The 25,571-nt window shown below is 40.1% G+C and overlaps 1 protein-coding gene across 2 annotated transcripts in view; it reads left to right on the plus strand.

Annotated features, from left to right (window-relative positions):
• Positions 1 to 25,571, plus strand: part of LOC130913270 (mitochondrial import receptor subunit TOM70-like) — a 68,007-nt gene that overhangs the window by 10,624 nt on the left and 31,812 nt on the right. For both annotated transcript variants that reach the window (XM_057831738.1, XM_057831737.1), the window contains 4 exons: positions 12,296 to 12,402; positions 12,478 to 12,617; positions 13,162 to 13,381; positions 15,087 to 15,221. In XM_057831738.1, coding sequence (XP_057687721.1) covers positions 12,296 to 12,402; positions 12,478 to 12,617; positions 13,162 to 13,381; positions 15,087 to 15,221 — 602 coding nt within the window. The remainder of the gene's footprint in view (positions 1 to 12,295; positions 12,403 to 12,477; positions 12,618 to 13,161; positions 13,382 to 15,086; positions 15,222 to 25,571) is intronic.

The following is a 25,571-nucleotide window of genomic DNA, read 5'->3' on the forward strand; positions in this document are numbered from 1 at the left end:
TACTTTATGTACCCTTTGTTGGCAATAACAGAGGCCAAAGGTTTTCTGTAACTCTTCACAAGCTTTTCACACACTGTTACTGGTATTTCGACCCATTCCTCCATGCAGATCTCCTCTAGAGAAGTGATGTTTTCGGGCTGTCGTTGGGCAATACGGACTTTCAACTTCCTACTCACCCAGTGGCGTCAAATAATAACAAGAACAGTGAGCAAAAATTCCAGAACCACACGGGGGGGGGGTGTCTAGTGAATTACCTACAGAGAGCTTGGACCACAGTAATAAAGGCTACTATCAGTAAAACAATGCACCGCCAGGGACTCCAGAAAATCCTGCACTGCCAGGCGTGTCCCCCTGCTGAAGAAAGTACACATCCAGGCCCATCTGCAGTTCGCTAGAAAGCATTTGGATGATCCAGAAGAGGACTGGGAGAATGTGTTATGGCCTGGCCTTTACCCATGTTGACAATTACAGGCCTCTCAAATATTTTCAAGTGGAAGACCTTGCACAATTAGTGATTGACTAAATACTTATTTGCCCCCATGCATGCGCTTACAAATTGGTGACTAATCCAACAACGTTGTATATAAGCCTGTCGCAATATGCAATAATGCTATTTATCGCACGATAAATAAAAAAGAAGGCGGTGATTTTTCCGCTGCAGTTTATCGCCTCGCGTGTAGGTGCGTGCGAGCGTGCGGCAGACGTGCTGTTAAAAGTTCGGATTCCTTGTTACCAACTGCGCAAAATGCATCTTCGTTCCAGGTCCGGCAAAAACAAGCACCGGAGCCAATCGTTCCCATTATATCCTATTGTTCAACGTATACCGGCCGCGTCAGTGCTCCGGACTGACTGCGGACCATCTACGGCGCGCCGGTGTTGTTGACGTGTGGGCGCTCCCGTCAGGAGTGACATTTCACGCGGGGCGGCTATTTTTCGGCACAACACCGGATATTTACAAGGAAGTCTGCTAAATCATTGTTACCGACTTGGCTGCAAGGAACAACCTCGCTTTGACAACGAACAGCTGAATGAAATTAAGAGCGCTGTGCTTCAAACTCATCCTTTGTATGAAAGTCGATTGTCATATGCTGATGATGCGTAGTAATGAGCAGTGACTTCAGCCGCAGCGGCACTTGCTAACTTTTTTAATGCGCGCACACACTAGATATCATGAAATGGCAAACTAGATGTGCTACGTCCCATGCCATTGGCTACGTGAGCCTAGAGTAATTATGGGACATGTAGTCCATATACTACATCGATAAATTCTAAACTGTCATGACTGAATGGAAGTTAGGAAGGCCAAATCAATCTATACCAGTGACTATAGATAATGTTGCAAATATTGTTAATTCAGTACGTGACACAGATGGATTCGACCACAAATGGGATGTCTTGCTCATGTAGTAAACCTAGCTGCTGAGAGAGCTGTAGCAATCAACAGTGTGCCCCGCCTCACTTTACAAACAGTAAAGATTGTTCTCAGCACTTTTTTACAAAATGTTTTCAGATCAGTAAGAAGTAAGCACATAAATATTATGCACTAAAATGCATGTTTACATGATGGCGATTTAATTTTTGCTCGTTGGCAAAAAAACAACAACAACAACAACAAAAAAAACCAACGAAACAAAAAATATATATATATTTTTTTACAGAGCATTAAATGTATTGAATCGGATCGAAAATCATGTCCCCCGTATCAAAAATCGTACGAACCGTGACTTAACTGTATCGTTGCATCCCGATGGAACACCATTACAGAAGCTATGACGGGAAAGTTTTCATTTGCCTAAATGCTTAAGTTATTAAGTGCAATTTTTTTTTTTTTTTTTTAAACACATTATTCTGTGTTTCTGTGCGGTATCAATATTGTTGTCTTTTACTTAAGAGGCATGGTCTATTGTTTTTAGTTGTGATTTTTTTAAAAAGTATTTTTTAATTTAAGAGTAAATATTTTTCGCGTTCAAATGGATGTACTTGATCTATTAACCCTATAAGGTCTGGGCCTATTTTGTCTGATTTTGCATGCCTTTGAAGTTGCCTTTATATTTCAAAGAAAGAATTGTTTACGATGGCCTGGTTTGGTCCCTTTTTTTGTGACACCTTGAACTTCATGTCCAAACTGTTGTTTCCTTCACTGACCAATTATAAATCACCATTTTGGGCCAAAAAAGACCAAAAATTCCAAAATCGTTTTGTCAGAATTTTTAATATTGATGTCCAATTGACAACCAAACATGCGTAACTGTTAGAGTTGAAGCTAGGTTTATGTACACCTAGCTTGGCTAAAAAGAACACGCAGGAAGTCGATGTAGCTTTTATGGAGGTTGGTTGCTGCTCCCCCCAAGCTGCTGTGAAGCAGCCTTATTTATTCAGGGGAAAACAATAGGATGGGAGGGGTCAGGAAGGCATCATGGGACATTGAGTAGATCACATGAGGGCCACATGGCCCAGAACAAAGGAAAGGCTAACTAGACAGAGGTTATCCTATCTGGTACCTAACTATAAGGAAAGCATAAATGTTAACTCTATGCACAACAATTCCAACATTTCCCCCCTGTTTAACATTTAATGCGTAAGACATCATGTATAGTAACTTCTTCTGAATTTAATACTACACAGTCATAAGTAAGCATTTAGCACAAAATAGTTGGTGAGACTCTTGGAACACTTAAAGCATGAGTTAACATATAATTCAAAATCATTATATAAATCAGCAACATCAACACATATACCCTTCGTTTTGGTTGCAAGTTGAGAGGACTGTAAAATTAACGTATATATGTTTAATCTTGCTGTACTTTATTTTGAAATGGAAGGAATCAAGGAGGCAAACGAAATCGACCAGGACCTTCATCAAGAAACCAAGGAAAACACCATCTTTCTTCTCTTGAGTGGACCCATCTTTGTTTGGCAGCTGTTGGTCAGTTCTTGTATACAGTTCGTCATGGTCCACCCAGGAACCACATAGACAATGTTTCTCCATCTCACTGGCCACCAATCAGCTCCGCTAGCCACAGGTGAATCCTGCCAGCTCCATCACAGCAGTACAGGTTGGATGATGGCTGCCGTCATGGCTGCCGTAGCAACTGTTGCCGTGATGCCGGCCCACATCCTTCTCCGAGGCAGGGCTCTCTCAGGTCGCGCTGGTGGATGACATTGTCTGTGGGGATGAGCAGTATTTTGCGGTACCAGTGTTCGTACTGACCAAAGGTTTGAAGCAGGTGGTCCGGCAAAGAATGTGGGTCAACGCTTCCTTCTGCTTTCATTGATGAACTCCTGTCTGGATTTCTGTACCTCGATTCCTGTCCATTTCAAACTTCCCTAGCCGATGCTAGCTGCTAATTCAGGAACTGTCTCTGCATAGATCTGAACTTTTGCATTACAATCACATTTGCATGTTTTGTCTTTATTCATAATTGCAAAATTATAAATAAACCCCATTTGCGAAAGTTAAAATCACATGCATTTGGAATTTAACTCCCAAAATTCCCTTTAAAGTTGTTTAACAAACAAACAAATAAATAAACAAACAAAATTCATAAAGTTATCATTAACTATAAATCTTTTCCCCCCGCTTTAGCCTTGTGTATCTATTACAGAAACACAGGGCTAAATCAAGTCTTTGTTTCTGCACCATTTTTTTTTATTGTGCAGCAAACCACATGTACCTTTGTACATGCACATTAAATACCAAATCCAAATTATCCTTCCTCAAACTGTGAAGGCAAAACATTTTTAGCTGTTACCATGTCTGCAATTGGTTGCATTGCTTTATATTTTGCTACTTTGTCAGCAAATGCCTTCCCTCTTGCAATCTTGTCTGTGACGTTGGTGTGCACGTCACATTTGCATACAGCCAATTGTTGAGGTAATTTGATCGCGTCAAGTAGATTGACGAGCAAGTCCTTGTGTGTTACAGGTTTGCCAGTGGAAGTGATCACGCCTCTATTGTCCCAATATTCCGCAAAAGTATGAACAGAGGAAAAAGCGTCTTCACTATTCGTATAAATAGTGACTTTTTTACCTTTCATTAGTTTACTGGCTTCTGTTATCGCCACAAGCTCTGCAGCTTGAGCTGAATAGGAACTGGGAAGCGACCCAGCTTTCAGAATTTTATCCGAAGTCACGACCGCAAACCCTGTTTGAGTTTTACCTATGCAATCTGTTTTAGAGGACCCGTTGACAAACAACTCCACTCCTTCTGGCAAAGCTGTGTCGGTCAGGTCTAATTGCGCTTCGGTGGATTGCTCGGCAACCTCCTGGCAATCGTGTGATTTTCCGTCACCTTCTGTGGGAAGAACAGTAGAAAAATTTAATGTCGTACATCTTTCCAAGGCCAAATTTGCTGTACAAGACAAATGTCTTGCTGGCGATGTTGTAGACACATGTAACTTAGTTTGCATATCCTCTTCAACAGTGACCATTTTGCCAATTAGGGTGTCACATTCACTGTTTTCTTCTTTGAGGGAAAACAAACTATTTGATGAACTAGAATGAACAAAATCATCACCATCTAGTAATTGTTGTCTCCGTTTGATCAACAATTGTCCATCTGGTGTGGGTACTAAAGCCAATTGTAATTTTGTCAATGCATCACGTCCTAGCAAATTAACTGGACATTCAGGATACAGCAAGACACTGAGAGAGCATGAAAGGCCTTTCGGGTCTTTCATATGTACGTGGTTTGAGACAGGGATGGGGGAAGAGAGACCATTTGCTGCTCTGACCATCACTGTCCCCCCACTCGGTTTCACACCTGGAATAGGGTCACAGCATGTGGTCCTGCAAGAACCTGAATCACAGAGAAACGTCATCGGGGTGCCATTTACACATAATGTAATTTCTGGCTTACTTGGCATGTCATTTAAAAACAAATCTTCACAATATTTGTCGGCTGGGCTATTTTCTTCCAATTTGAAGTCATCTTCCTCAGAAAATAGTTGCGGTGAAACTAGTTGCAGTTTCATCGAATCGGCTAGATTTGTCTCTATTAATTTGCATTCATCTTTGCCAGAAGCTAGTTGCGTTGAAGCTACTTGCAGTTCCATTGACTCTAGTCCTGCATTAGTCTTCTGGCGCTTTTTGCAATTTCTAGCCCAGTGCCCTTTTTGCCCACAAAACCAACACTCATCGTTAAATCCCCTTCTATGACCTTTGCCAAAATTTCTCTTATTTGTATCTCCTTTTTCTGGAAACCTCTTTCCCCTTGAGTTATGCCCTGTTTTGTGTGCTACTTGACAAAACATTTCAACACCACCTTCTTTTGCAAATAGGTATACACCTGCGTTTTCTTTTTTGCAATTTCTATCAGCATGGATTGCATGTGTTATATACTCTTGTAGAGTACTAGTTGGATAGCCAATCTGGTGTTTCGTGATCCAATCATGAATTCTCTTAGTGCTGTTTGCATGTAGAGCATTCTTTAATTGTTGTCTATACGGACCAGCATCGTCATTATCCTCCATTAAACCACTGTGCTGTTTAAAAACTTCCGTCATACGAATAACAAAATCCTCAAATGATTCATCATTTCTTTGTTTTGTTTGACCAATTACACTATAATCGGCTCTCAGTTTGAATTTGGTTCTCAAACGCTGATTTAATTCGGTAATTCTCCTTGCGAGCTCTCTGTCATCGTGCGCTAAAATATTCTCACCTCGTGTGGGAATATAATCACCTCGGACATGTCCCCAATCTTTGCCTAGAAGTGTCATATACACTTGTTGAACCTCTACACCGTTCAAATGGTAAGATTCAATTAAGTGTTGCAAATCTTCAATACAATGGTTTACATTAATTTGAGGTTTTGTGACACCGTCTACCGCTTTTTTGACATCTTCAATTGTCCATGTACGATAAACTAACATTGTGGGTTTTCGTCCATCAATGCAATTGGGATTCGCAACTTCAATCATTGGAAATACATCGCTTACAATTGGATTTCCTCCCATTTCTGGTAAACTATGTTGCATTTGGCTATGCGTCATAGTGTTACATTGAATTGGTAACTCTGGATACAGTTTGGATATTGGAGGACAGACAGGGGTAGAGACGTTAGCACAGAGGGGTGCCTCTTGTGCATTAGGTGAGACCTCCTCATTTACAAATCCCCCCTTCCGCAGCGGAGATGCAGGACTTTGATTAGATCTCACAGTCTCATTGTCCCTTTCAAATTTATTGTATACTAAGATACTATTTGTCTTTGTCCGTTTCTTTGCTTCAGAGAGCCACCTATACGCCTCACATAAGCCAAGTTTTTTCTGTCTATCTCTATTGCCGCACGCTTCTGCTTTGATGCAATTTATGATAACTTCAATCTCTTCCAAGTTCAGTTTGCCATTAAAATTAAACTTTTCCCGCCATTTCATTATGTATTTGTCTGAACCTGGGTAATGTGACTTCATATATACCCAATCATTATTTTCAAACTTCGCCGTTTTATTCCCCATGTTATCGATTTGGTGACTGATTAAACTCCAGATGAGTTAACGTTACAGTTACTGAATCAACAAAGAAGAAGTAACACGCGAAGAAAAATTGTAAAACGGCGTAGAAAGAGAATCAAAGATGGTGGTGTTTGCCACAAGCTACGCTAGCGCTATGCTACAACGACTTAAAACAAGCACGTTTTCAGAAGAAACAATGGCTTTAAAATAGCGACTACAAGGAAGAGTAAAACGAGTTATAAAGACAGAGTTAGAAACACCTAGTGAACAGTGCTAGCTAAGATCGCTAGATAGCTAAGAACATAAAGCTACTGCACGTTAGCAATGGACTCTAACACCACGTGTCGCTACAAAACAATACAATCACGCTAGTTAAGCTAGCTTCAAAAACCATGTTAGACATGTTTTAATTCAGAACGAGCACCCTTGCAAACGTTTTAGCTAACGAAATACACAAAGGAATACAGGCTACGTTAGCAACTAAACATTACAAGAACACGTGTTAGCAGCAACCATGTGCTCAGCAACACACACACAGTGAAACAGTTTAAACCAACCAAACTTTTTCATACATACCCCCTATTAGACTAACCGTCGTTCGGGTATTTATTCAAGTTCTGAGAGAATCTTGAAAAGGCTTTTATACTCTTGCATAAAACCTAGTACTTTTTTGAGTAACTTCTCAAGGATAGAATACCAAACCCAACTAAACCCCCTATAAGACAAAAGTCCTTCAGGTATTCTTCCAAGCCTTAATGAGACCCTTGGAAAGGCTTTTATACATGCGTATAAAACCTAGTAATTTATGAGTAACTTCTCAAGGAATACCAAACCTAGTTTCTGAGAGTTACCGCTCTCAACGATTACACGAACCGTCCTAATTTTTACGAGTTACCGCTCGAAGGAAAGCGTTGCAAAACCTATTTGAGTACGCTTTTACGAGTTACCGCTCGAAGGAATTTAAACCTATTTTACACACACATTCATACAACAAAAACTAAACCTACATCCCGCTTGTTCTTTTGCTGTACTTCGGCAACGCGTCAATCCTTGGACGCCAACAAACCAGAAAAATCACCTCACCTCAGTAAAAAGTTGAAACTTGGTAGTGAACGTTCTTGTTGGCTGGCGTCGTCCAGATATGTTGCGTCCCGGCTCGAAAGGACCAAGAAAATGTTAGAGTTGAAGCTAGGTTTATGTACACCTAGCTTGGCTAAAAAGAACACGCAGGAAGTCGATGTAGCTTTTATGGAGGTTGGTTGCTGCTCCCCCCAAGCTGCTGTGAAGCAGCCTTATTTATTCAGGGGAAAACAATAGGATGGGAGGGGTCAGGAAGGCATCATGGGACATTGAGTAGATCACATGAGGGCCACATGGCCCAGAACAAAGGAAAGGCTAACTAGACAGAGGTTATCCTATCTGGTACCTAACTATAAGGAAAGCATAAATGTTAACTCTATGCACAACAATTCCAACAGTAACGAACCGTTTTGAAACTTTGTAATATTTATTCAACATGTTAGGATGAACATTCAACCAAATAAATTTATAATAAATAGTCTTATATTTGACAATTCAACATAAACAACAGGTATAGCCATAGGCGTTTTTTGCCTTAATACATGCTCTAGTCAAAACAGGTTATATACAGCAGACCAAACAGTGAAGAACAGTGAAAAAATATATACCATCTAACACAAAAAGTGTTCAGAGGCCATCTCTTTATGAGTTTAGGTATTGCGGCCCATCGCCTGATGAAAACTATGTACACACAATCAAGCTTCTTGAACACACATTTATATACACAAATTGAGAAGACTGATTGTGGGAAAAAAAATATATATATAACATTGGGGAAAAAAGTATTTTCAAAAATATTTACAATAAACAAGTTAAATTTTTGTCAGGCTTGCCACTCGGAAAAGCAGTTTCGTCCTGGAATTAGACACAGGGCTACATCACACAGCTCACACTTCCATGGGGTGTCGGTCCTCTTTCCACCCTTCCATTTTCATTTCACTTTACTTTCATTGCCACTATAAATGTACATGAAAAAAAGTCAGTATTTATGAAAACAATAAAGTATAAAATAAAAATATATACAGCTATAAATAATAATGGAAATCTATATGTATGACAATAGAAAGAATACCATAGCTGAATATGTGCTACATCCCTAATCTTCATATAGAAAGCCAACACCACAATTATAAATTCCTGCCTGGGACACACACACAGTGCACGTACGACTTTGATCTGATATGCGCATTTTATTATTATATACACAAACACACACTTATATTGCATCAAAATTAACTTTGTCTTGCAATATCAAAAGAAACTTTTTCAGCATAAAAAAAAAAAAAGTGAGTTGGCTTACCTCTGCTCGTCGATGGCGTCACCCACGTATTCAAATCCGTCACTATCTTCACTCGAGGACTCTTCCGAAGAAGACGATGATGACGAATTTGGACCATCCTCTTCCTCAAGTTGATCAAAAAGCACAATTGCTTGCGCTAAATTTAGTTTTCCGTTCATTCTCAAAGTCACACAAAGTCGTTGCTCGATCCAAACGGCCGTCGCTCGCCACCTCGCTGCTTCAGAACACTTCTCCCTCTCGTTCGGTGGAACCTCGCATGGCAGTTATATATATATTTTTTTTTAAAACGCATTTTGTGCTTCCACTGTGACTTCGAAAGGGTTCGTTTGATTTGTGTTTTTTTCATGGAGCTTCCGTTTTGAAAAAGGACAAGAAATGATGGAAGTATAGACATAAACAAATGATCCATGCAGCGTTTTAATGTTTTTTTGAGAGGACAATAAAACTATAAAACTTAAATGACAATATCTCACGTTTCAGTTGGTCGATTGACTTCAAATAATAACGAGAGTAAACAGCAACTTCCGCACTTTAAAACGAGACCAACCAACGGCATGTGGGTGACATAATTAAAACGTGAGGGCGCTTCAAAGACGACGTGCGCTGAGGACGCGCCGGCGCGTCCTTCGACTCTCAAGGGTTAATATATATATACTGTATTCTGATTGTGTTATTGTAAAATTGGTTTCCAAAAAAATGGGGGGGCGCAATAATATCACATATCACAATAATTTATGAGAATAATTATCGCACACTAAAATTTGTTATCGCGAAACGCCTAGTTGTATATAGCGTGCAATATGAAACTAAAATAAAACTCAATTTTTACAATAATATGACTAAATTGCTAATATTGTAACATATAACCTGGTACAATGAAAGGACAATCAATATCATCATGATTACTAAAATTGTGACTTTTGTTATAATTGTATGTAGCACTTTTGGTAATTTCTATCATGTCTTTTGATGGCTGCACTTCATGGCACTTCAGCTCGCAATTCAGTTTGACTTGAAGGTAGTTCGTTTGTGTGTCCAATTATAAATTAAAAAGGTCAATTGATAAAATTAACCAACCGATGCAATCTTTGAGTCAGGGAACATTTCTTTTGATAATTCTGAGAAGTGATCAGCAATAGTTGCAGGTAAATTGTGTTCGGCAACAAAATGGCAAAATAAAATCTCCGCTTTCGTCACTTTTCAGTCTGCGGACTTCATCTTTATGACCAGTGTTGTTAATCTTACTTTTAAAAAATAATTACAGTACAAATTACTTCTCCCAAAAAGTAATTGTTAGTAACCCAGTTACCTGAATGTAAGAGTAATTAGTTACTTGGCAAAGTAACTGGTGTCACCTTTCATTTCATTTTCATCGTAACCTTTGCAATGTTTGGAAGTCTTTAATGTTGTGAATCAATTGTAAAAGTTGTTAAAATTGCTCCTGTTTTTGCATTAGTTCCCTTCCGTCTATTTTCGACATGTTTTAAAACTTTCATCATTTAAAGATAGATTCAAGTCAAGATTTTGCCGATTTAGGAGTATTTTAGATAAAAAGTTACTTAGGTTCGCAAGGAAGGTTCACTACAACAGAGCCTTTCTGAGAAGTCTACTGCTTTAAGATGGCAGCTGTTTACTAACGCCGCCGAGTCTGTCATTTCGCATGTAGTTCTATATGCGTGTGATATGTAGGCGTAGATTGTAAGCTGTCGGCTACAGTCAGGAAATATTGGCGCCATCTAGCCTAGAATCGCGTTTGCTACAGCGTCACATCCAGTGTTGTTAATAACGGCGTTACAATATAACGGCGTTACTAACGGCGTTATTTTTTTCAGTAATGAGTAATCTAATTAATTACTTTTCTCATCTTGGCAACGCCGTTACTGTTACTGTGGCGGGAAAGGCGTGCGTTACTATGCGTTACTAAGTTGGTTGAATAAAAATAAGTCTGAGAGAAACGGACTCACGGGGACGAGAGCAGAGCAGGAGTGGGGAAGACGCCGTTCCAACCGCGATGCTAGGTGGCTCCAATAATACCTGACTGCAGCCATAGCCGACAAACTACGCCCACATGACACGGTAGATATCATATTATAGAACTAGATGCAAATGACAGACACTGCTGCACTGCCAACATATTTTAAGGACTACATGCGTTTGTAAACAGCCACCATCTTAAAGCAGTAGACCTCTCAGGAAGGCCCTGATGTAGAGATCCTTCCTAGCGAACCTAAGTAATTTTTTAAAATCTAAAATGCTCCTACATTGGCAAAATCTTAACTTAAATCTATCTTTAAATGATGAAACAGTTTTAAAACGTACACATGTTTAAAGTAGACAGAAGGCAACTAATGCAATAACGGGAGAAATTTTAACAACTTTAACGATTGATTCACAACTTTAAATGACTTCCACACATAGCAAAGGTTACTAGCTAGTTATCGCAATACCCTTGTGTCTAGTTAAGTGGAGGGTAAAGAATTGGGCTAGGGCCAATTGTCCCCCAAACACTTTAAGCTTCACATTGTGTGACCTGTTTTTTTTTTTTTTTTTTGAGGAAAAAAAAATATCACTAGTTACTTTGCCAAGTAACTAATTACTCTTACATTCAGGTAACTGAGTTACTAACGCAATTACTTTTTGGGAGAAGTAATTTGTAACTGTAATTAATTACTTTTTTAAAGTAAAATTAACAACACTGCATGGCACTAAATGCGTTAGTAGACAGCCGCCATCTTAAAGCAGTAGACTTTTTAGGACGGCTCTGTTGTAGAGAACCTTCCTAGCGAACCTAAGTAACTTTTTATCTAAAATACTTCTAAATTGGCAAAATCTTGACTTGAATCTATCTTTAAAAGATGAAACAGTTTTAAAACTTTCATATGTCGAAAGTCGAGAGAAGGGAAGAAATGCAATAATGGGAGCAATTTTAACAACTTTTAACAGTTGATCCAGGGTAAAGGGTAAATTAGGGTCAAGAATTGGGCTCGGGCCAATTGTACCAAAAACCTTCACAAAAAACTTCACATAGTGTGGCCAATGTTTTTTTTTTTTTTTTTTTGAGGGGAAAAAAAAAAGTAATTATCACCAATTACTTTACCAAGTAACTAATTACTCTTACATTCAGGTAATTGAGTTACTAACGCAATTACTTTTTGGGAGAAGTAATTTGTAACTATAATTAATTACTTTTTTTCAGTAAGATTTACAACACTGGTCACATCAAACACTCTTCTCTCTCAGTGTCTCTGACTTTTCTCGCCTCATTCAACCAACGCGAAACGCATAGTAACCCACTTTGTCTTGTTGCCGAAACGGTGACAAAATCCGAACGGAGAAATAAAAGAGACGTACAGATTTGAACGTGCGGTGTGCACATTTAAAAATCAGTGCACACTTTTACAAATTACGCCGAAACCGTACAACTTGACAGGTATGTTAATGGTTGTTGCGTTACTTCTGTCAGATAGCATCGCTGTATCTATCTTGGAGGACTACCTGAACAAGGAGAGCAAGAGTCTGGTAGGAAAAATAATCCGCGAGATGGGAAATGAGGCCCTGGACGAATATGAGGTGTGTAGTTTTGATATTAACGTCTGCGTTGTTCTACAAAAAAAAAAAAAAGTAAAATCTTTCTTTGGGTTCTAGAACCGAGAGTGGACGATGCCTTCTCCTCAGTACATCAAATCCTACTTTGGTTCTTTCACCGATGACATCATCTCGCAGCCGCTGCAGAAGAAAGATGAAGATGAGGACAATGAGGGCGAGGCCTCCGAGGTCACAGCTAGGTAGGAGGGAACATTTTGCCACCATGGTTAATAGAGGTGGGAATCTTTGGGGAACCTAATGATTCGATTACGATTCAGAGGCAACAATTCGATTATAAATCGATTATTGATGCCCCCCATCCCCCTAAGAGCCCCACACTCCCCAGCTATTAGCTGCTTTTAATGTTTCGTACATTAGTTCCAAAATTGTACAAAAATTTTCTTGTGATGATTCAAGCAGCGCTAATGGTCACCCACCTTGTATCTCCATAAAACTGAAGGCATTCATTCATGCTGTTGACTGTTTGTTACTTAGGAACGTCAGGGTGGGGATCTCCCAGTTGATCAACTTTAAATTGTGTACACAGTCAGATTTTGGAAATATGTCTCTGTATCACATTTCTTTCATACACTTTTCATTCATTCTAACAAATTTGTCATTATTCATTGCCGCTGCCCTCCAGTAGCCGAACATGATATTCCTGATATGCCCACTATTTTGTCACCTCAGTGGTGCTCTTAACAACACGGCTCATACTTGTTACAAAAACATTTCTCCCAACAGTCACCACCTGAGTTCGGGTTACCTGAAAGCCAAGCACTACATGGATGAGGAGGACTACGATAAAATCATCAGCGAATGCACGAAGGAGGTGGACTCGGAGGGCCGTTACATGGCTGAGGCGCTGCTCCTGCGCGCCACCTTTCACCTGTTGACTGGCAACGTTATGGCCGCTGAGGCCGACTTGGACCGCATCATCAATATGCAGGAAGCCAACATCAAGGTACATTTGCTAATAGCACCGGATCCCATGGATGGATGAATGGATGTAACATCAGGAAACGTAAAGATGGTGGCATGTACAGGGTTGGGAATGGGCTGGGTTGCCATCAGCGTTCACTATCGATGCCCTGATTACCGTAAATTCGGCACTACAGAGCGCACCTAGAGCTTCACTATCCAAAATTTGAGAGTGACCGACCGATCAGAAATTGCAACTTTGTGTTAAAAATAGCCGCGAATACAGCGATTACAAAGTAAACACTACAAACTTTCTTTAAATAAAGGACTACTTACGTTTGATCATTGATAGGCATGTAAAAAGCTCTCCTCATGCACATTAGCTGCACGTTAGCTGCACAACAACTGCAGCTGCCTTCCTCCGGGGAACTAGCTGTAAATTGCTCTCCGCCGGGCGGTTGGCCGATCAGCGTTGATAATCGACAAGCCAGTCGTCATGTCAAATGTTCCGGGCTAGTTTTGTGTGATTTTCCACTTTGAAGACTTTGAGACATCCGACGGTTCGGGTTAGCATGTTGGCTAGCTGTCACGCCCCCCATTGTTTACATTCTCCAAAGCCGGGGAAGGGAAATGACAAAAGCACGATTTAGGTGTCATAAAATATCGTTCGGGAGGTTCGACAGTAAAGGTGAAGTCGAAAGTTTTGACCATTATGGAGTAATTTTGCCATGTTGTCCTGAATAAGTGCATTTTTATTATTTCATATTCATTTAGCACAAGGCTGTTATTTGTAATGACCATGCCATTTATTTAAAAATTGGGGAAAAATACTTGGATAAAAAGAATATCCTGTAAAAATATTGGAGTAGAGACACTGAAACAATGACATTTTGCGGCTCGCTTCGTCGCATTTTCCACTTTCTGAATAATTCCTCTTCTATGGGCTGATTTTCTAAATCAGATGAAACCATGATCCCGCCGACGTCATCCTCCTGTTGTGGACGCTAGAGCCCTTTAATGGTAGGCGTGGCTAAACTGCGGATTAAAAGACTTAATTCCTCGTCATTTGCGCTTCGCCAAATTGTTGTATATAGTCGAATCGTCTCAAAATGATTCTAATTCACATAATAATGCTAAAATTACTCCTGTCGTAGGCACTTTAAAATCTCCATACTAACTCGGAGTTAAAGGCTGTAAGTGCTAGCGCTACCATGGCAGCTTCGTTGTAACATAATGTGGATGTCCTTTCTTTTTAAATCTCTCAAACTACTCATTGCTAGCCTTAATTTGTTCTTCTGTCGTGGTAGAAATCATTAGTCCTCTTTAGCAATAAAATCCGATAGTGCCTCACGAACACAGCAAGCGGCTCGCTAGCATAGCAACTTCGTCGAAGCGAAATGTGGCTGTTTATTTATAACAAAGAAATGGTTAGCCTTAAATTCTTCTTCTGTGTTATCATAAAACATATTTTCAGCCTATACTGGTGATTAGCTCGTCTTGCCGTGGGAATGCTAGCACTATGACGCTTTGACAGTCCACGATAAACGCGGACTGCTACACTATATAACTCAAGAGTGTTGTTATATAATGGCACACTTCTGATAGTAGGCAGAGACACTAAATCTACCCAAAGCCCCAAGATTTAAGCATGGTGGCCTACCAGCCTGATAAAGCACTGGGGAAAATCCTATTTAAAATGCTTCCTCATACACCTGGTCATTAATTTTCTTGTCCATGGTTGTCCGCAGCTGCGTGCCAACGCCCTCATCAAGCGTGGGAGCCTGTACAACCAGACTCACGAACGCTTGCTTTCCAGAAAGCACTTCAACATGGCAGCAGAGATCGACGCATGCAATCCCGATGTGTACCATCACAGGGGGCAGGTAGGAGTAACGATAGGGTGTCCATATTTTGATTTCCAAAAAAGAGGACACTCGGCCTGGCCTTGAGATACTTGAATTTTACTCGAAGATCACTCAAAGATGCCTATATCACTTTATTATATTTAAAGTGTGCCTCCTTCATCTGGATAGAAAAATTAAGTTGGTAACACTTTATAATAACTATCCGTTTTACAAGTTAATAGATCATTAGTAAACTGCTGATAAATGATTTATTGTTGATTTGTGAAGTATTTTTTAACAGTTTGTTAAGGATTTACAGGGTGTTCCAATATGGTTGACCCCATTCTAAATGCCCATGCTAGTTGATGGATCTTAATAAAACTATATACACTTTATGTTGAAGGTCATAAGTTTTATTTGTTAAATATACAAAGAAAAGTACAAATATTTGTTGGTTCTATGGCAGATTTTCATACATGTGCAACATAAGCGCTGCCTGCAAAATGCCTTATCAAAATGCCTTTTCTTTTGAAGTGAACGGCCTTTCTTAACCTGAAAAGATAGAAATGCCAAACGTTACACACAAAAACTTGAAACGTTTCTACACAAACTGTGTTTCAGGTTAAGAACACCCTGTAAATGCTTAACAAACTGTTAACAAATACTTCACAAATCAACAATAAATCATTTATCAACAGTTTACTAATGATCTATTAACTAGTAAACGGATAGTTATTATAAAGTGTTACCATTAAGTTTTATGAAAAAAAAAATATGGCAGAAAACACAGACAAGACTGAAAAAGCAGTTTCTGCTCTTGCACTTCTATTTAAAAGAAACTGCTGTATTTTAAGGCAAAACAACTGTTGTTTGATAAAACAATATGTCTATATGCTGCCATAACAGATTCACGGCGCATTAAGCCCCCGAACTATTTTTAATTTGCCCGTTTTACCCTGGAAACCCCCGTTTACAGACGTCGCGCAACCGTTTTTGTTTCAACCCAGCCATGAAAAACATGGTAAGTATATTATTCAAAATGTCATTTTTAGCTTAGAATCATTCATTGATGTCTAATATTTTATTTACTCGCATATTTTAAACCTTTAAAGAAATAACATCACAATGAAAAAAATGGCGTCTGTATAAAAGTCATGGATATCGACATCATATCGACTTTCTCTAAATTGTATTTTTTTTTGTTACTGTCGAATTTTCCCCGATATGTTAAATGATAAATAATCAATACAAATAAAGAAAAATTGAGAAAAAAAACAAGGTTTAAAAGGGTAAATACAGGACTGTCTCAGATAATTAGAATATTGTGATAAAGTTCTTTACTTTCTGTAATGCAATTAAAAAAACAAAAATGTCATACATTCTGGATTCATTACACATCAACTGAACTATTTCAAGCCTTTTATTATTTGAATATTGCTGAATTTGGCTTACAGCTTAAGAAAACTCAAAAATCCTATCTCAAAATATTAGAATATCATGAAAAAGTATACAAGTAGGCTATTCAACTAATCACCTGAATCATCTAATTAACTCGAAACACCAGCGAGGGTTTCCTGAGCCTTAAAAACACTCAGCTTGGTTCAGTAAACTAAATCACAAGTATGGGGAAGACTGCTGATCTGACTGCTGTCCAGAGGACCATCATTGATACCCTCCATCAGGAGGGTAAGACACAAAAAGAAATTTCTCAAAGAGCAGGCTGTTCACAGAGTGCAGTTTCAAAGCATATTCACAAAAAGTCTGTTGGAAGGGAAAAATGTGGCCGGAAACGCTGCACAACCAAGAGAGATGACCGCAGCCTTAACAAAATTGTGAAGAAGAGCCGCTTCCAGAATCTGGGGGAGCTTCAAAGACAGTGGGCTGAAGCTGGAGTCCAGGTATCAAAAGCCACAGTTCACAGACGTGTCCGGGAAATGGGCTACAATAGCCGTATTCCCATGGTCAAGCCACTTCTGAACTCAAGACAACGGAAGAAGCGTCTGACTTGGGCTATGGAGAAGAAGCACTGGACAGTTGCAGAGTGGTCCAAAGTCCTCTTTTCAGACGAAAGCAAGTTTTGCATTTCATTTGGAAGTCAAGGCGCCAGAGTCTGGAGAAAGGCTGGAGAGGAGCAAAATCCAAGTTGCTTGAAATCCAGTGTGAAGTTCCCACAGTCAGCAATGGTTTGGGGAGCCATGTCAGCTGCTGGTGTTGGTCCACTGTGTTTCATCAAGTCCAGAGTAAATGCAGCTGTGTACCAAGAGATTTTAGAGCACTACATGCTTCCATCTGCTGAAAAGCTCTATGGAGATGAGGATTTCATTTTCCAGCATGATCTGGCACCTGCCCACAGTGCCAAAACCACCAGTAACTGGTGCACTGACCATGGCATCACTGTCCTTGATTGGCCTGCTAATTCCCCTGACCTGAACCCCATTGAGAATTTGTGGGGTATAGTTAAGAAGAAGATGAAAGACACCAGACCTACAAATGCAAATGAGCTGAAGGCTGCTATCGAAGCATCCTGGGCATCAATAACACCTCAGCAATGCCACAGGCTGATTGCCTCCATGCCACGCCGGATTGATGCAGTAATCCGTGCAAAAGGATTCCCAACCAAGTACTGAGTGCATCAATGGACATTTTCAAATGTTTGATTTAGTTTTGCTGTTATAAAATTATTTTTTTACTTGGTCTGAGGAAGTATTCTAATTTTTTGATATAGGATTTTTGAGGTTTCTTAAGCTGTAAGCCAAAATCAGCAATATTAAAATAATAAAAGGCTTGAAATAGTTCAGTTGATGTGTAATGAATCCAGAATGTATGACATTTTTGTTTTTTTAATTGCATTACAGAAAGTAAAGAACTTTATCACAATATTCTAATTATCTGAGACAGTTCTGTATATGAAAATGAAAATCTCGACGACTCCTTGATATCTGCGATTTCTGCATCAAGACCCTTGTTATATTACCATGTTTCACCCATAAAATCCATCTGTGGCCATTCACAGCTGTGTCTTGATACTCAGTGATACATGCGACATGGAGTTTTTGAATCGAAACAAGGTAAGTACACGATTATATCTCATTAGTCATAGGGTCTGTAATTCTGCTCTGACGTGCTCTCACCTCCAGATAGGGTTTTGCTGTTTTGAAAAAAATGCCCTCCTGTCCAAAGTTTTTCTTCCCCCAGAAAATTGCGATTTTAAGCTTTCCAATGATGTATCACACATGCATATCGAACAAGTCTGAAATTTGGCCAAATTGGGGGTCTTAGAGCGAAACTTCAAGTCACCTGAGTCTTTTCCGCCATTTATATTGCCACATAGTTTATATTATATACAGTGGGACAAATAAGTATTTAGTCAACCATCAATTGTGCAAGTTCTACTGCTTGAAAAGATTAGAGAGTCCTGTCATTTTCAACATGGGTAAACCTCAACCATGAGAGACAGAATGTGGGGGAAAAAAAACAAAATCACATTGTTTGATTTTTAAAGAATTTATTTCCAAATTGGAGTAAAAAAAAAATTATTTGGTCACCTACAAACAAGCAAGATTTCTGGCTGTCAAAGAGGCACTCGTTACCTGTATTAATGGCACCTGTTTTAACTCATTATCGGTATAAAAGACACCTGTCCACAATCTCAGTCAGTCACACTCCAAACTCTACTATGGCCAAGACCAAAGAGCTGTCGAAGGACACCAGAGACAAAATTGTAGACCTGCACCAGGCTGGGAAGACTGAATCTGCAATAGGTAAAACGTGGCGTAAAGAAATCAACTGTGGGAGCAATTGGAAGACATACAAGACCGCTGATAATCTCCCTCGATCTGGGGCTCCATCCAAGATCTCACCCCGTGGTGTCAAAATGATAACAAGAACGGTGAGCAAAAATCCCAGAACCACACGGGGGGACCTAGTGAATGACCTACAGAGAGCTGGGACCACAGTAACAAAGGCTACTATGGTAAATGGACAGTATTTATATAGCGCATTTATCTGCATGGTTACCATGCCCAAAGCGCTTTACATTAGCACACATTTACCCATTCACACACCAATGGGGCTGCTGCCATGCAAGGCGCTGTCAACCCATTGGAGGCAAATCAGGGTTCAGTGCCTTGCCCAAGGGCTCATCGACAGTGGGCAGTCGTAGCCGGGAATCGAACAACTGACCCCTTGGTCTAAGGACAACTCCAGCTACCAACTGCACCACAGCCGCCCCTGTTACTATCAGTAGCACAATGCGCCGCCAGGGACTCAAATCCTACACTGCCAGACGTGTCCCCCTGCTGAAAAAAAGTACACATCCAGGCCCATCTGCGGTTCGCTAGAGAGCATTTGGATGATCCAGAAGAGGACTGGGGGAATGTGTTATGATCAGATGAAACCAAAACAGAACTTTATGGTAGAAACACAGGTTCTCGTTTTGGAGGCGAAAGAATACTGAATTGCATCCGAAGAACACCATACCCACTGTGAAGCATGGGGATGGAAACATCATGCTTTGAGGTTGTTTTTCTGCAAAGGGACCCGGACGACTGATCTGTGTAAAGGAAAGAATGAATGGGGCCATGTATTGAGAGATTTTGAGTGAAAATCTCCTTGAAGATGAGACGTGGCTGGGTCTTTCAGCATGACAATGATCCCAAACACAGCCAGGGCAACAAAGGAGTGGCTTCGTAAGAAGCATTTCAAGGTCCTGGAGTGGCCTAGCCAGTCTCCAGATCTCAACCCTATAGAAAATCTGTGGAGGGAGTGTTACGTTGGTGTTGCCCAACGACAGCCCCAAAACATCACTGCTCTAGAGGAGATCTGCATGGAGGAATGGGCCAAAATACCAGCAACAGTGTGTGAAAAACTTGTGAAGAGTTACAGAAAACGTTTGGATTACGTTATTGCCAACAAAGGCTACATAACAAAGTATTGAGATAACTTTTGGTAATGACCAAATATTTACTTTCCACCATGATTTGCAAATACATTATTATTAAAATCAAACAATGTGTTTTTTTTCCCACATTCTGTCTCTCATGGTTGAGGTTTACTCATGTTGACAATTACAGGCCTCTTTAATATTTTCAAGTGGGACAACTTGCACAATTAGTGGTTGACTAAATACTTATTTGCTCCACTGTACCAGGGGTCGGCAACCTATGACCTGCGAGCGCATGGCAAAATAGAAAAAATAAAAAATTCCGTCTTTTCACCTCAAATCGACCCCCGAAACACGCTCAGCTCTTTACCGGATGACGCAACAAATACATTTGTATTGTAGTCAGTACGGCTACGTTCATACTGCAGGTCTTAATGCACGAATCCGATTTTTTTTCCCCGTGTTTTTCCGACTTGGCATTAACTTGACGGTCTGAACGGGACAAGTCACATAGAAGTGGACCATTTCAAATCCGATCTGGGTCACTTTCGTGTGTGGTTTAAATCCGATCTGCGACACATTTTTCCAGAACGTCGCAGTGGTCTGAAGTTGAACTGGCAAGTCTCCCAAATCGGAATTCATGCAGCAATTAGGTCATCAAAGAGCGAGAGCGACGGCACGCTACGGTAGCGGTACAGCTGTCCGTTAGCGCCTAGCTTGCCTTGAACACGGCTTTTGGGGAAGGCTCGGGCTTGGCAACAGTCATTAAAAATTTTTTAAAAAGGGTTGAGGTTAAGCCTGAGAATGATCGGTTTTCTCTCTGCGCTTTATGAGCAATATTTCAAGATTGCTTACACGGCCGAGAGTTGGGGAAAACTGTATGTGTGTGTGACATGCACGGACAGTGCGTGCATGCTATCGATTCGTGATGGGTCCGTGAGACCTCATGAAGCGTGTTGGCACAGTGACCAGTGTTGGGAGTAACGCCGTAATAAATAACGCCGTTACGTAACGGCGTTATTTTTTCATTAACGGGGTAATCTAACTAATTGCTTATTCCGCCGTTACAACGCCGTTACCATTACTGACGGTCAAAAGCGGTGCGTTACTTACTCTGAATAAATTGAAGAAACTACCAGCCGTGTCGAGTCGACTCTTTGCTCTGTTGATTTGTCATCCAAGACTTGGGGTGCGTTCAGGTTCGAGAATAGAGCACGTACTTCTGACTCCAAGCTGTTTGTCCCTGCTCATTCAATTAGACAATGCTTTCCAAAGTTTGGTAACGTTTCTGTGTATGCTACAACTGATGCTAGCCTCGTTCCCATCTCCCACTCTCAGCCAGCAATAATTCTGCTTCCATCTTGAGGACGGCAGATGCTTTGAAGGTGACGTGAATTGTCGGGAAACTAGCCCACCTGAATGCAGCCCCTCGAGAGATGCGATGGAAGTGATTGTGATTGGCTGAGGGTTAGAGTCATGTGTCGTGGTTAGCCAATCAGAGCCGGTGATTTCACAAGTAAACCGGAACAGCGCGTGCGGCAAACACACACACGGAAAACAGAAGCACAGGGTCGTGATGGCAGGGCATTAAGAAGAAAAATTGTCCTTTAAGAGGTAGAGATATAGACACTATTTCGAGTTTGTCGAAATTAAAGGAAAGAACCTGCATGTAATGTGTAATTTATGTCCCGGGGCAAAGCTTTTGTCGACATCTGTGGTAAGCAATTCAAATCTGCTGCACCACCTAACAAGTTAACTACCTGTCTGTTCTTCTCTATTCCACTGACTCGAACACTGCTCAGAAAATTTCAAATTCTTTGACATACAACAAGTTCTTTTTAAAGTAACGGAAATAGTTACTTTCCCTGGTAACTAGTTACTTTTAATATAGAGTAATTCAGTTACTAACTCAGTTACTTTTTGGAAGAAGTGAAGTATGGGGGTGGGTCAGTGATGCTGTGGGGCTGTTTCGCTTCCAAAGGCCCTGGGAACCTTGTTAGGGTGCATGGAATCATGAATGCTTTGAAATACCAGGACATTTTAAATCAAAATCTGTTGCCCTCTGCCTGAAAGCTGAAGATGGGTCGTCACTGGGTCTTTCATTAAGACAATGACCCTAAACATATGGCCAAATCTACACAGAAAATGTTCACCAGACACAAAATCAAGCTCCTCTCATGGCCGCCTAAGTCCCCAGACCTTGTTTTGTTGGCAAAAGGGCGTTGTACAAAGTATTAACACCAGGGGTGCTTATAATTGTGACACACATTATTTGATTTCAAATATTTATTTTTTTATGTGGGATTTTTTTTCCCCCACTGAATGAATACAATTGTATTGAGGGTTGGATTTTTCTCTTTTTTTTTCATTAAGGTCCCATATTATTTGAATTTTAAAAAATTATTAGAAGCTAAAAAACACATCTTTACCAGGGGTGCCAATAATTATGGAGGGCACTATACCAATATTTTTTATTTCTATAAGAAAAATTATTCATTAAAATGCTACACATTATAGTGTATTTGCCACTTATTGCCACAGTTAACATTGAGGCTTTGGGCCTCTTTTGACCTCGTTGTGAGTTTGTAAGGTTGTTACTTCTGATTTAACAAACTCGATGCTAATCAAAACATTTGTTCTTCTTTTTACCCAAATTAGAATCGATAAGAGAATCGATAAAGAATCGACTCGTTAAGCAATATCGATAATGGAATCAGAATCGTAAAACTCGTATAAATTCCCATCCCTAGTTTCAGCAGGTTCATCGCGTTAACAGACGCGCTTTCTTTTAAACCAGTTTGCCGCGTCAGTGCTGAGTCGACGCAGTTCAATGAGTTCATATATCGGTCACGTGATTTTCTTGTAGCGACACGCGCACCGACGCAGGGGTTGCTCCATGAACTCGGCGTGCTCATTGGTGTCACCCCCCTCCCAATAAAAAAAAATTGTGTGTGTACAATGTATTTATTAAGATTTAGCATTGGAAAGAGATACATATAAGACATGTTTTTTCACTTTTTTCAAAAGTAGTATTTTAAAAATATATATATATTTATACTCGGGCTGTCAAAATTATGGCGTTAACGGGCGGTAATTAATTTTTTAAATTAATCACGTTAAAATATTTGACGCAATTAACGCGCATGCCCCGCTCAGACAGATTTAAATGACAGTACAATTAAATGCCCACTTGTTAATTGTGTTTTATGGAGTTTTGCCACCCTCTGCTGGCGCTTGGGTGCGATTGATTTTATAGGCTTCAGCACCCATGAGCATTGTGTAAAGTAATTATTGACATCAACAATGGCGGGCTACTAGTTTATGTTTTGATTGAAAATTTTACAAATGTTATTAAAACGAAAACATTAAGAGGTGTTTTAATATAAAATTTCTATAACTTGTACTAACGTTTATCTTTTAAGAACTACATGTCTTTCTGTCCATGGAGCGCAGAATGTTAATAATGTTGTTATAATAAACACAGTCCTTATGTACCGTATGTTGAATGTACTGTATATATCCAACTTGTGTCTTATCTTTCCATTCCAACAATAATTTACATAAAAATATGGCATATTTTAGAGATGGTTTGAATTGCGATTAATTGCGATTAATTATGATTAATTAATTTTTAAGCTGTAATTAACTCGATTAAAAATGTTAATCGTTTGACAGCCCTAATTTATACATACTGTCTTGAAATAAATGTTTGGTTTTTTTGTATACATATGCACATTCATTACAGCCGCCCACCCCAAATCACACAGGGCCAGCTGCCTCTAACCTCAACGCAAACACATATGAAAGCGCGCGCTTCCCTATCTCTCCCCACCCGCGTATGCACACAAAGATCAAACTTGTTAACATTTATTGGCAGTTAAACGATGATTGACATGTGCTGCGCAATCATCTGTCACCAATGTTTACTTCAATAAGCAACTCCAATGCACGCAGTGCTTGCCTGGGGAATCAGAGAGGAAAGAGAGAGGGAGGGAGCGACAGTGAAATGGGTCCGCGACAGACTGAAGGCACGAAGTTTGAAGCGCGAAGTAGCGAGGGATCACTGTACTAGTATGTGTGGTTCTGAAAGGAAATAAATTAGTGCTGATGCAATAAAGAAGGCAAATTGACTGTAAAGCAGTTAATAACACACATACAGTGCCTTGCAAAAGTATTCGGCCCCCTTGAATCTTGCAACCTTTCGCCACATTTCAGGCTTCAAACATAAAGATATGAAATAAATTTTTTTTGTCAAGAATCAACAACAAGTGGGACACAATCGTGAAGTGGAACAACATTTATTGGATAATTTAAACTTTTTTAACAAATAGAAAACTGAAAAGTGGGGCGTGCAATATTATTCGGCCCCTTTACTTTTAGTGCAGCAAACTCACTCCAGAAGTTCAGTGAGGATCTCTGAATGATCCAATGTTGTCCTAAATGACCGATGATGATAAATAGAATCCAAATGTGTGTAATCAAGTCTCCGTATAAATGCACCTGCTCTGTGATAGTCTCAGGGTTCTGTTTAAAGTGCAGAGAGCATTATGAAAACCAAGGAACACACCAGGCAGGTCCGAGATACTGTTGTGGAGAAGTTTAAAGCCGGATTTGGATACAAAAAGATTTCCCAAGCTTTAAACATCTCAAGGAGCACTGTGCAAGCCATCATATTGAAATGGAAGGAGCATCAGACCACTGCAAATCTACCAAGACCCGGCCGTCCATCCAAACTTTCTTCTCAAACAAGGAGAAAACTGATCAGAGATGCAGCCAAGAGGCCCATGATCACTCTGGATGAACTGCAGAGATCTACAGCTGAGGTGGGAGAGTCTGTCCATAGGACAACAATCAGTCGTACACTGCACAAATCTGGCCTTTATGGAAGAGTGGCAAGAAGAAAGCCATTTCTCAAAGATATCCATAAAAAGTCTCGTTTAAAGTTTGCCACAAGCCACCTGGGAGACACACCAAACATGTGGAAGAAGGTGCTCTGGTCAGATGAAACCAAAATTGAACTTTTTGGCCACAATGCAAAACGATATGTTTGGCGTAAAAGCAACACAGCTCATCACCCTGAACACACCATCCCCACTGTCAAACATGGTGGTGGCGCCATCATGGTTTGGGCCTGCTTTTCTTCAGCAGGGACAGGGAAGATGGTTAAAATTGACGGGAAGATGGATGCAGCTAAATACAGGAACATTCTGGAAGAAAACCTGTCGGTATCTGCACAAGACCTGAGACTGGGACGGAGATTTATCTTCCAACAGGACAATGATCCAAAACATAAAGCCAAATCTACAATGAACTGGTTCAAAAATAAACGTATCCAGGTGTTAGAATGGCCAAGTCAAAGTCCAGACCTAAATCCAATCGAGAATCTGTGGAAAGAGCTGAAGACTGCTGTTCACAAACACTCTCCATCCAACCTCACTGAGCTCGAGCTGTTTTGTAAGGAAGAATGGGCAAGAATGTCAGTCTCTCGATGTGCAGAACTGATAGAA

Source organism: Corythoichthys intestinalis, chromosome 3 (assembly GCF_030265065.1).
Source record: "Corythoichthys intestinalis isolate RoL2023-P3 chromosome 3, ASM3026506v1, whole genome shotgun sequence".
Taxonomy (NCBI): Eukaryota; Metazoa; Chordata; class Actinopteri; order Syngnathiformes; family Syngnathidae; genus Corythoichthys; species Corythoichthys intestinalis.